Here is a 12719-nt window from a genome sequence, read left to right as displayed (position 1 = left end):
ACGGAGGTAGCATCTGTTTAACAGCCATAAAGGAGATAATTGATGCCTAATAGAGTGGATGATGAGCATAGTGATTGCCTACTCCGCCTTATTGGTAAATGCTGAATTATGTTTCATGATTGGAATAAGTTACAGAACTTTTGCATGTGTAAATAAGTTACAGAACTTTTGCATGTGTAAATAAGTTGTGGGTGGAGTAGTAATCACCCATTTTCAACATCGCTTCCCAAATACAGCTGGTGTAATTCAGGAAACATCCACATGCAACATAACAAGTGGGCCCTTAGAGACTCTTGGGATCCAACATCTATTATTTTTTAATCTGTTTAATAGGATGCTTATCTTTAAAAAAAGAATCATTTGTTCTAACATCTCAATTGTGGCAAAGATGTGTTTAGATTTTTCTTTTTGTACAACTGGGGGGCATTCAGCACTATCATTGTTCAATAAAAAAGAAAGAACATCATATCAGGTAAATTTGTGGGATATAAATCGAACTTTCAACTCATTTTCATGAAGGTCTTACACTATACTCATGAGTGATAACTTGCAATACTTACAAAATAAAGTAATCAGTTCAAGCAAAACACTTTTAATGGAAGCTTGAGGATATATTCTGAGAAACGTTTAAGTTTTCTGGATTTTATTTGGTTTGAAATGGTAGAATTTCAGATTGTTTCACGATGACTATGTCCCTTAACTAATATCTGTAAATTACCTTTTTATAGTATGTAATTAATCACACACAACTGGAGACGAGGACTCTACAAGTCTCTGTCTGGCACTATGACAGGTTTGGACGGAACAGCTTCCTGGGTGAAGTGGAGATACCATTTGACTCCTGGGACATTGAAAAGCAAGTTGAGGATTGGTTTCTCCTGCAGCCTAAGGTGAGTTTATATGCCAAAGCTTATGTTAGAGTTTAAGGGTGAGATAGGAATAGGCTGAGGTCAAAGTGGTTCTTTCAGCTTTGACGTTGTCTAGACCTATCACTTGATATATCCCTAGCATACAATTTAAAACAAATAATTTGAGTCCAATAAGAACTTTGATCTCTTAAACACTCAGGAGTTCAGAAATACAGGAACTATTCTCCTCCAGCCAGTGACCTATACAACACTACAGTACTTGCCTCAGGCATAAAACTTCAATAATATGTTCTTGGCCCAACTTTGGGCAGGAAATGTTACTTTAGCAGCAATTTAAATCCTTAATTATTTTCTAACCTATTTGGGATAGAAGATAAAGGGAAAAACACTACTTGGATATAAGCATTGTTTGCTCTTTTGCTAAAAGTGCAACAGGGAACAAAAGGCAAATTACAAGTGTGTTAAGGGAGAGTTAATTGGGAACAGTTGTTTTTGGGCAAGTCCACATCTGGTATGTGGAGGGTGTTTTAAAGACCAACTGTGTAGAGTACAGAACAGGTATGTTGCAGTAAGAAGGATGGTAAGGTAAGAGAATGTTGGATGTCGAGCAAGGAAATAAATTTAGTCAAGAAGAAAAAGGAGAAGTTTGTAAAGTTTTCAAATCTAGGATCAAACAGAGCCCTTGAGGATTATAAAGAAGACAGAAAAGAACTTGAGAAGGAAATTAGAAAAGCCAAGAGGAGCTATGAAACATCCTTGGCAAGTAGGATTAAAGAGAATCCCAAAGCTTTCTATACATACTCAAACAGGATGACTCAGGAGAGGGTAGGAACACTCAAGGCTAAAGGGGGGAACATTATCTTGGATGCGGAGGACGTGGGTAAGGTTTTTAATGAGTATTTTTCATCAGTATTTACCAAGGAGAAGGACATGGAGGATAGGGAGATCAGAGCTGAGCATATTAATTTGCTAGGGCATTTCAAGGTAAAGGCTGAGTTAGTTTTGAGTCTCTTAAAGTGCATTAAGGTGGAAGTCACCAAGGCCTGATGAGATATGCCCCCAAGTTCTTGAGAGAGGCAAGAGAAGAGATTGCTAGAGCCTAAACCAATATTTCGTGTTCTCCCTAGCCATAGGCGAGGTCGCAGAGGCCAGGCGAGTAGCTAAAGTTGTTCCATTATGCAAGAAGGAGCATGGGATAAACCTTGAAATTATAGACTGGTGAGTCTCATGTCAGTGGTAAGGAAGTTACTGGAGAGAATTCTTAGGATTAGGATTTATGAACATTTGAATAGCCATGGCCTAATTTGGGAGAGCCAGCATGGTTTTGTGTCTTATTAGCTTTAAATTGATTGAGGTTTTTGACAAGGTGACAAGGGTGATTGATGAAGATAGAGCTGTGGATGTTGTCCACATGGATTTTAGTGAGACATTTGACAAGGTCCCTCATGGGAGGTTCATAAGTAAGATGAAGATTCATGGGGTTCATGGTGAATTGGCCTTTAGGATTTAGAACAGGCTTGCCCGTAGAAGGCAAAGGGTAATGGTCAATGATACTCAATCCAGCTGGAGGTCTGTCATCAGTGGTGTTCCACGGGGATCTATACTGGGAACTCTGCTGTTTCTGATGTATATAAATGACCTGGATAAAAATGTAGGTGTATGGGTTAGTAAATGTGCAGATAATACAAAGATTGATGGTGTTATGGATAGTGTAGAAGACTGGCAAAGAATACAACAGGGTATAGATCAGTTGCAGATATGGGTGGAAAAATGGCAGATGGAATTTAATCAGGCTGAAAGTGAAGTGTTGCACCTTTATTGGTCAAATGCAAAGAGACAATACACTGTTAAGGTTGACAGGGTGATTAAGAAGGCATATGGAATGCTTGTCTTTATTAGTCAATGCATTGAGTTCAAAAGTCAGTAAGTTACGTTGCAGCTTTATAACATGCTAGTTAGGCAGTTTCTGGTTGTCTCGTTATAGGAAGAATGTTGAGGCTTTGGAGAGGATGCCCAAGAGGTTTACCAGGATGTTGCCTGGATTAGACGGCGTGTACTATAACTAGAGATTGGATAAATGTGGGTTGATTTCTCTGGAGCGGCGGAGGTTGTGGGGAGGTTTATAAGATTATGAGAGGGCTTGATAGAGTTAACAAACTATATCTTTTTCCAAGGGTTGAAATGTCTAAAACAAGAGGGCATCCATTTAAGGTGATGTGAGGAGCAAATTATTTTTAACGTGGATAATAAATTGGATTAGACATTAGCATGTGGGAGAAGCCAGAGGGTGGTAGTAGATGGTTGCCTCCCTGACTGGAGGCCTATGTCTAGTAGAGAGCCACAGGGATCGGTGCTGGGTTCAGTGTTTTTTTTTGTCATCTAGATCAATGGTCAGCAATTTTGTAGATGACACCAAGATTGGGGGTGTAGTGGACAGTAAGGAAGACTATCAAAGTTTGCAGTGGGATCTGGACCAGCTGGATAAATGGGCTGAAAAATGGCAGATGGAATTTAATGTAGACAGCTGCAGGGTGTTGCACTTCAGTAGGACCAACCAGAGTAGGTCTTACACAGAGAATATTAGGGCAGTGAGGAGGGCAGATCTGGGAATACAGGCCCATAATTCATTAAAAGTGGCAGCACAGGTAATCGTGTCATAAAGAAAGCTTTTGGCACATTGGCCTTCAAAAATCAAAATATTGATTACAGGAGATGGGATGTTATGTTGAAGTTGTACAAGATGTAGGTGAGGCTGAATTTGGAGTATTGTGTCCAATTTACCTACAGGAAAGGTTTATATAAGGTTGAGAGAGTACACAGAAAATTTACAAGGATGCTTCCGGGACTGAACAACCTGAGTTATGAGGAAAGATTGAATAGGTTAGGACTTTATTCCTTGCCACATAGAAGACTGAGGGGAAATTTGATAGAGGTATACAAAATTATGAGGGGTATAGATAATGTAAATGCAATCAGGCTTTTTCCACTGAGTTGTGTGGGGTGACAACTAGAGGTCATGGGTTAAGGGTGAAAGGTTTAAGGGGAACATGAGGAGAAACTTCTTCCCCAGAGGGTCATGAGAGTGTGGAATGGGCTGTCAATGCAAGTAGTGCATTCAAGCTCGACTTCCATGTTTAAGAGAAGTTTGGATAGGTGTGTGGATGGTAGGGGTATGGAGGGCTATGGTCCAAGTGCAGGTCAATGGGCGTAGGCTGTTTAAATGGGTTGGCATGCATTAGATGGGCTGAAGGACCAGTATCAGTGATGTATTTTTCTGTGACTCTAGCTAGTGAGTTGTGGGTGTCGGATGTGCTGCCTGGGGTGGTGGTAGAGGCAGAAACATTAGAGATATTTAAGCGAGATTTATATAGGCATATGAACATAATGAAAACAGAAGGATAGGGACATTGTGTAGGCAGAAGAGATTAGTTAGCTAATTACTAATTTAATTGGTTTGACACTATGTTGTGGGCTTTAATCCGCAGTAATGTGCAGCTCAGTAGAGCTTTGTGTATTGGCAATATTCACAGCATGTGTTGGGCACCACTGTGCCCATTAATTAGTTAATTCCTTGTTCAGATTATAAGGTTTTCTTCTGGTTTAAGATGGTGCTGGTGAAGCTCAGTGACTACTTGCCAGCGGCAAACAATAGCCTGTAATCTCCCTCTTGGAGTCGAGCCTATGAACAAGCTGGCATTTTTGCGGTGTGAACTAACGTCTTGGAGGAGCAGGATGGTTGCAGCACGGCGGGTACGGGATGAATTGAGGTAGCGGGGCCAGGCCCGAGAGCAGAGAATGAACAACTGTTTGCCCATTGCTGGAGCGTACTTGGAGACAATTCAACGCAGCAGAATCAAGCTGAGGCAAAGTCAAGGTGGAGCCCAGGTCCGAGCGCGAGGAGAAACCCAAGATTTGATCAGTTTAAGTACTGGGCCAAATCGAAGCAGCGGGGTTCAGGCCTGAGAACATATTGAAGTGGCAGGGCCCGGGTCTGAGAGTCGGGGACGACCCAAGGTTTGGACAAATTAAGTGCCAGGCCAAATTGAAAAGGTCAGGATGTCTGGGCCGGAGGTGAAGGACAGGCTCATTCAGCTCGCTGCTCCACTGCAAGGTTTGCTTGTCTCTGCACTGAGCTGAGACTGTGGCCAAAAGCTGCTGCATGATGCCTACCTTCGTGTCTGTGGATTCACTTTCGTAAGTCTCAGTTTTCAATGCTATTTGCTTACTTTAATTCATTGCACAATTTATTTTTGTTTCTCTGCACATTGGGTGTTTGATTTTTTTTTAAATTAGGTTTCTTTGTTTTGTGGCTGCATTTAAGGAGACAACTCTCAAAGTTGTTTAAAGTGTACAGTTTAAGTCAAGTCTACATACACTTAGGTTGATGTCATTAAAACTCATTGTTTAACCACTCCACAGATTTCATATTAGCAAATTATATTTTTGGCAAGACGTTAAGGACATCTATTTTGTGCATGACATGAGTAATTTTTCCAACAATTGTTTACAGACAGATTACTTCACTTTTTGTTGACTATATCACAACTCCAGTGGGTCAGAAGTTTACAAACAAAATCAAAAGAAATCGGCCAAGACCTCAGGAAAAAAAAATTGTGGACCACAAGTCTGGTTCATCCTTGGGAGCAATTTCCAAATGCCTGAAGGTACCACATTCATCTGTACAAACAATAGTACGCAAATATAAACACCATGGGACCATACCGCTCAGGAAGGAGACACATTCTGTCTCCTAGAGATGAACGTATTTGGTGTGTAAAGTGCAAATCAATCCCAGAACAACAGTAAAGGAGCTTGTGAAGATGCTGGAGGAAACAGGTAGACAAGTATCTCTATCCACAGTAAAACGAGTCCTATATCGACATAACCTGAAAGGCTGCTCAGCAAGGAAGAAGCCACTGCTCCAAAACCACCATAAAAAAGCCAGACTACAGTTTGCAAGTGCACAAGGACAAAGATCTTACTTTTTGGAGAAATGTCCTCTGGTCTGATGAAACAAAAATTGAACTGTTTGGCCATAATGACCATTGTTATGTTTGGAGGAGAAAGGGTGAGGCTTGCAAGTCAAAGAACACCATCCCAACCGTGAAGCATGGGGGTGGCAGCATCATGTTGTGGGGCTGCTTTGCTGCAGGAAGGACTGATGCACTTCACAAAATAGATGGCATCATGAGGAAGGAAAATTATGTGGATATATTGAAGCAACATCTCAAGATATCAGCCAGGAAGTTAAAGCCCAGTTGCAAATGGGTCTTCCAAATAGACAATGACCCGAAGCATAGCTCCAAAGTTGTGGCAAAATTGCTTAAGGACAAAAAAGTCAAGGTATTGAAGTAGCCATCACAAAGCCCTGACCTCAATGCAATAGAAAATTTGTGGGCAGAACTGAAAAAGCGTGTGCGAACAAGGAGGTCTACAAACCTGACTCAGTTACACCAGTTCTGGAGGAATGGAACAAAATTCCAGCAACTTACTGTGAGAAGCTTGTGGAAGGCTACATAATATGTTTGACCCAAGTTAAACAATTTAAAGGCAGTGCTACCAAATACTAACAAAGTATGTGTAAACTTCTAACCCACTGGGAATGTGATGAAAGAAATAAAAGCTGAAATAAATCATTCTCTCTACTATTATTCTGACATTTCCCATTCTTAAAATAAAGTAGTGATCCAAACTGACCTAAGACTGGGAATGTTTTCTAGAATTAAATGTCAGGAATTGTGAAAAACTGAGTTTAAATGTATTTGGCTAAGGTGCATGTAAACTTCTGACTTCAACTGTACATACTTTGATAATAAATGTACTTTGAAGGTTACCACATCTGTTCTGTAACCCAGTCACATTGTTGCCAGTTATTGAACCATTGAGTTATATAAACTTCTTCCCTAACAGAAGCCTAGAGGCACTTGAACCATTCCAATCCTTGTATTGAAAGGTGGCAGCACTTGGTAACTGAACATCATCACTTACTAGTCTTAAGTAAATCATATAAGAATAACAAAGATGCCCCACTAGGAAGGAATGGACTGAGGAAATGATTAAGATTTTGTCATATGAACACATGTTGGGAAGAGTTAACAATGAGGGAAGAGTGCAAGGCGCGTGGGATCAATTTTGGTTGTATGTTAATTTAAACTTAAATTAGAACTTCTTTCTGTCTCTTAAGTTTTATTTGTTTTCCTGTCATGAGATGGCTGTGTAAATATGCTGTACTGTATCTGCTCTGTGATATGTTTTGCTGCTTTGTAAAATAAGAATAAATTATAACAAAAATTTGAATAAAAAAATAACAAAGTTAAAGGTGCAACAAAACCTATATTGAGATGTCTTTCTTTAGAAGTTCTAGTGCAGTCACTAAAGTACTGATTTTAATTTCAATATAATTTTAATGAAATCTAAAGAATGTCATAAATGCAATTGTTAGATTATCAAACTACACCACCAGAGCTCTTACAAGAGACAAGTTCAAATTAGTATGTAGGTGAGTCATAATGTTATTTATACAGAAATACTTGTCGTTTGGTTTCAGATTGAGTCTGCAGTTGACAGTGTCCTACAATACAAAGGGGAACTGACAATTTCATTGCGCTATACACCAGTTGGTCAGCACTTAAACCTTCCACCAGAACAAGGAAAAGGTAAGCTTTTTATTCTTTTTTTTTTTTGTTTTGAGCAAGATCAGCATTTACTTCTCATTCTTAACTGCTGAGATGGTGATAGATCTACATCAGCGGTCCCCAACCACCAGGCCGCAAAGCATGTGCTACTGGTCCGTGAGGAAACGATATGATTTGGCAACATGAGTCAGCTGCACCTTTCCTCATTCCGTCATGGCCGCTGTTGAGCTTGAACGCAGGCAAGGTCATTACGTACGCGTCATCCATGTCAGCGCGGGAAGGAGATCAACTCCTCGAGCTTGCAAATGACGGCAGGCTGGAAAGTATGTTTGACACAACATCTCTGCCGGCATTCTGGATCAAAGTCAAGGCTAAATATCCAGAGATAGTCACGAAAGCACTGAAAATGTTGCTTCCATTTCCAACATATCTCTGCAATGAATGCAACAAAAACTAAATTGCGGAATAGACTGGATATAAGGAACCCCTTCGAGTATCACTGTCTCCCATCACACCTCGATAGGACCGTCTTGTTGCAGGGAAACAAGCCCAGGGCTCCCACTAAATCAGCGATATTGGTGTGTTGCAATGATTTTAAATGTTCATATGGGGAAAATATGTGTTTAATAACCAAACATTACTTAAAATGTTAAGATGCTATTGACTTGTAAGTGACTTAAATAACCATATAACAATTACAGCACGGAAACAGGTCATCTCGGCCCTTCTAGCCCATGCCAAACGCTTACTCTCACCTAGTCCGACCGACCTGCACTCAGCCCATAACCGTCCATTCCTTTCCTGTCCATATACCTATCCAATTTTTCTTTAAATGATAATATCAAACCTGTCTCTACCACTTCTACTGGAAGTTCATTCAACACTTACTTCAAGCTCCCCTGACAATTGATTGATCACTGTATTCATGCGAGGAAAATGTATGCTGTGTGTTTAATATTAAATTCGTTAGATAAACCTTTTTAGAAACGAAATTGAGTGTATTAGCCATTTATCACCTACATTCCGGTCGTGATTAACACCCCCCCCCCCCCCGGACAGAATCACCAAAAACGATTTGTAGAATAAATTGGCACATACACGCATGCACACTGGTGCCCACGCAAGGCTTCATGGTCATTGTAGTCTTTCTCGGGGTAAGCTCAACATATTTGATGGTTAGTCTTGTCCGTTGGCAACCCTACCCCCCCTCCCACCCCCCGGTCGGCCGTTCCGCAAGAATATTGTCAATATTAAACCTGCAGTGCACAAAAGGTTGGAGATCGCTGATCTACATCACAAAATACAACTTTAGCTAGAATTCAGACACCTGATTAAAATGATAAATGCAGATGCAGAAAGGAGCATACAGAGAATAGTGATCATAAATTGTGTTAAATTAACATTTTTTGTACAGGTATCCCCCGCTTTTCAAACGGTCGCTTTACGAAACCTCACTGTTATGAAAGACCTACATTAGTTTGCTGTTTTCGCTAACAGAAGGTGTTTTCACTGTTACGAAAAAAAAGCAGCGCAATTAAAAGGCAGTGTGCGCCCCGAGCAGCCGCCCTCCCCTGGATTCGGAACGGCATTCTCACCGGCATTGCTTAAACATGTGCCTGTGAGCAGCCATTAGCAAGATGAGTTCTAAGGTACAGTATCGAAAAAGTCTAAAAGAGCTCGTAAGGGTGTTGCACTTAGCGTAAAACTAGACATAATTAAGCATTTTGATTGTGGTGAACGAAGTAAGGACACAGTGAGCTTGGCTTGTGGAAGTTGACAAAGATGATGTTGAAGAGGTTTTGGCATCCCATGACCAAGAACTGATAGATGAAGAGCTGATGCAATTGGAAGAGGAAAGGATAACAATCAAAACCAAATGCAGTAGTGAACTGAACGTGAAGCAACTGCATGAGATTTTCGCTGCAATGATAAGTACGACTTTAATTTTGAAAGGGTACGTCGATTTGAGGGGTATTTGCACAATGGTTTGAGCCCTTACAAAGAACTGCACAATAGAAAAATGCGCGAGGCTCAGCAGTCAAGCAAGCCTTCCACATCAGCCACAGCAGACGACGAACCTAGACCTTCAACATCGAGGCGGGCAGTCATAGATGATGACGACCTGCCTGCCCTAATGGAAACAGACGACGATGAGATGACACCTCAGTGTCCCACCACCCCAACCCCCAGGCCGCGGACGGATATCGATTCGCGGAGAATGCAGTGGTAGCCGGGAGGCACGCAGCACATCTTTAAGCAAAAAGCTGTAATAAACATGCTAATTAATGAGGTGCCACCCGACACATAATTGTCGGCCCAGATCAGAGGTGACGCAATCAGCAATCGCCTCTGATCTGGGCCGACAATTACATGCCGGGCGGCACCTAATTAATTAGCATGTTTATGTCAGCTTTTTGCTTAAAGAGGTGCTGTGTGCCTCCCGGCTACCGCTGTAACCCTGCATGCTTCACGGCAATGTATCGGGCGGCAGCCTGGAGAGTGGGGGACACTGCACGACCCTAACCTGTGACGACTCAGCCTAACACACCATCATCAGTGTGCTTGGCACTGTCCCAATTCCGGTAAGTGATACTACACTGTACATAATTTCTACTTTATATAGGCTGTGTATTTTTACGTGTTATTTGGTATGATTTGGCAGATTCATAGCTTAAAGGTTACTGGAGAGAGTGTTTTTGCCAACAGCGCTTGCGTGAGATTTTCTGCCGAGAGTGCGTTCACCGTGTTTTTGCCGACAGCACTTGCATGAGATTTTCGTTACAGAGAACAGTGCAGGCAATAATTGTGGAAAAGTATTTCTACTTTATATAGGCTGTGTATTTATATCATCCCTACTTTTACTACATGTTACTGTTATTTTAGGTTTTATGTGTTATTTGGCATGATTTGGTAGGTTATTTTTGGGTCTGCGAATGCTCACAAAATTTTCCCATATAAATAAATGGTAATTGCTTCTTCGCTTTACGACATTCCGGCTTACGAACCATTTCATAGGAACGCTCTATCTTCGGATGGCGGGGGAAACCTGTATTGCAGGAGACCCATTAATGACTAACTGTTGCCCAGGAAGTACTGGTTGCACAACTACAACAACTAACGTAAGACTAAACAGAAGGGATCTACAGATGCTGCTGAAAATCCAGAGTAACGCACACACAAAACGCTGAAGGAACTCATCAGGTCAGGCAGCATCTATAGCAAGGAATAAACAGTCAGCATTTCAGGCCAAGGCCCTTCAGGTCTCGTTTTGAGACGTCAATTGTTCATTCCTCTGTGGTTAGTCCAGCATTTTGTGTGTGTTACTTTAATATAAGACTGCCAGGTTCATTGGAAAGAAGCATTTCTAGGTAGTTTTAGAAAGTCTCAGTTCTTTTATATTGGACACGCAACTAGTTCCGAAGAACCTCCTCTTAGGGAAACTAATGTCCCTGATGACCACACAGAATGTAAGAGCAGACTGTGAAAGGATATAAAACTCATTTACAGCAGGGCACAATAAATAACATCACTCGTGTACTGAAATTCTTTGGTGATGAAGTTCAATGTGCTTTCCAAATTGTTTCTGCAGCTCCATGTTATCTTGGGTAATCCTTGTAAAGGATACCAAAGTCTCTCTGAGCACCACATCATCCAATCTTAAACAACCTGTTCCCTCATTGGTTCCTCAACGTTCTAATCTTGAAAACCATCTCTTAAGTATCCCATATTTGTCTTCTGTACAAGTTATCATGTTCAAGCTTAACAATAATTTTTGCCCTTTGCTGTTTCTTAATTTGCCCAAACTGGTTCTTCTCCATTCTCCAGCTGTGGTCCCCTCTATTTCAGGCCTCAATCCTGTCCATTATAAAGTCTACCCTTTCTCCTTTTCACTTTGTCTTTCATCCCTAAAGGTTAACTATTCTACTGTATTTGATTTCAATCACTTACGTAATGGATTCCTGATCACACCTGGTTCTTTCTTTGTATCTGTAGTTCATCTGCCTTGTAATGAATGCTACATACAGATATGTCACAGCAGCTGTTATCACAATGGTTTCTATCAATTGCACAAACCTCAGCTTGAATATGTCACCTATACTCCCTATAATTAAACATAAAAAATTGTTAAAGCCATATATTTACCATTATTGCAAAGTCCTGCACTCAATAAAGTTCACAGTATAGATGCAGCTTAAACTCACCATGCATTGGTAGAACCCAAAAACTTGTATTCCCAGGTGCTGTGTTTGTGGTCAACTGAATTTATTTAACTAATTCTAGCTGGTTACCTAATTACCAGGGGAATTGGCAACCTGCAGGTTTAGCACTTTATACTATTTGATTAACTATACAAATAAAAATGCAAGGTTAAGAAAATATAACAGGAAAAACCAAATTATACAAATAAAATGAAATAATTCCCTTATAGTCCACACTCCACAGATGCACTATTCTTAGCAAAACACATTTTATTCCTCAGTGCCTCCTGTAAATTGGTCTGTGATCACCTAAACCTTTCTGGCCTTTGTATTTCAATTTGGAACTATCGCTGCATGTGCTTTAATCATAAATGCTTGCTTTCTTGTGGTGATGCCCATGGTTGAACTATAACAGGTAGGTGTTCTAAGTTGTGATCAAAATATAATGCCTCTCAGCTTCCTCTACAGAGTACTGTCTGATATGTATACACTTTGCTTTTGGATGGAAATAGATAGCAAAAGATTTATCAGTTGAGACTAAATTGTTACCATTGTTTTCAAATTGAATAATATAAACTGAAGTCCAAAAGTAAACAATGCATAAAAGTAATTCAAACTTCTTCATTCCACACAGCTAAAAGGAGTTTCATTAAAGGAAAGAAAAGTTCTACCCAGGCGTCAAATGGTGGAATTGTGGAGGTGCTCATTAAGGAAGCAAGAAATTTAACTGCAGTAAAAAGTGGAGGATCTTCAGATACTTTTGTAAAAGGGTAAGTTTTTAAATTGCAAGTCACAAGCAACTTTAAAATCTGTATCTCAACTTCAATACAACCCAGTGATGAGTCGCCATAAATAATTAACTGGCATACAGGAAGTATTTCTGTAATGGATAAGAAGTGCTCAATCATATTCCAGTTATCGGAACGTCAAATGTAATTCTAAAGTAAAACAGAAGCAATGGATGTGTCAATAAAATGTTACTGTGGATAATTAGGCTCATCACCTATTCCAGCATT

General features: G+C 40.4%; 1 protein-coding gene across 5 annotated transcripts in view; it reads left to right on the top strand.

Annotated features, from left to right (window-relative positions):
* sytl5 (synaptotagmin-like 5) overlaps positions 1-12719 on the top strand; it is a 204821-nt gene that overhangs the window by 187558 nt on the left and 4544 nt on the right. For all 5 annotated transcript variants that reach the window (XM_072260486.1, XM_072260482.1, XM_072260483.1 and 2 more), the window contains 3 exons: positions 729-890; positions 7417-7525; positions 12338-12473. In XM_072260486.1, the coding sequence (XP_072116587.1) occupies positions 729-890; positions 7417-7525; positions 12338-12473 (407 nt within the window). The remainder of the gene's footprint in view (positions 1-728; positions 891-7416; positions 7526-12337; positions 12474-12719) is intronic.

The sequence above is a fragment of the Mobula birostris genome, chromosome 6, assembly GCF_030028105.1.
Source record: "Mobula birostris isolate sMobBir1 chromosome 6, sMobBir1.hap1, whole genome shotgun sequence".
Taxonomy (NCBI): Eukaryota; Metazoa; Chordata; class Chondrichthyes; order Myliobatiformes; family Myliobatidae; genus Mobula; species Mobula birostris.
This window is presented reverse-complemented; position numbering and strand designations above follow the sequence as displayed.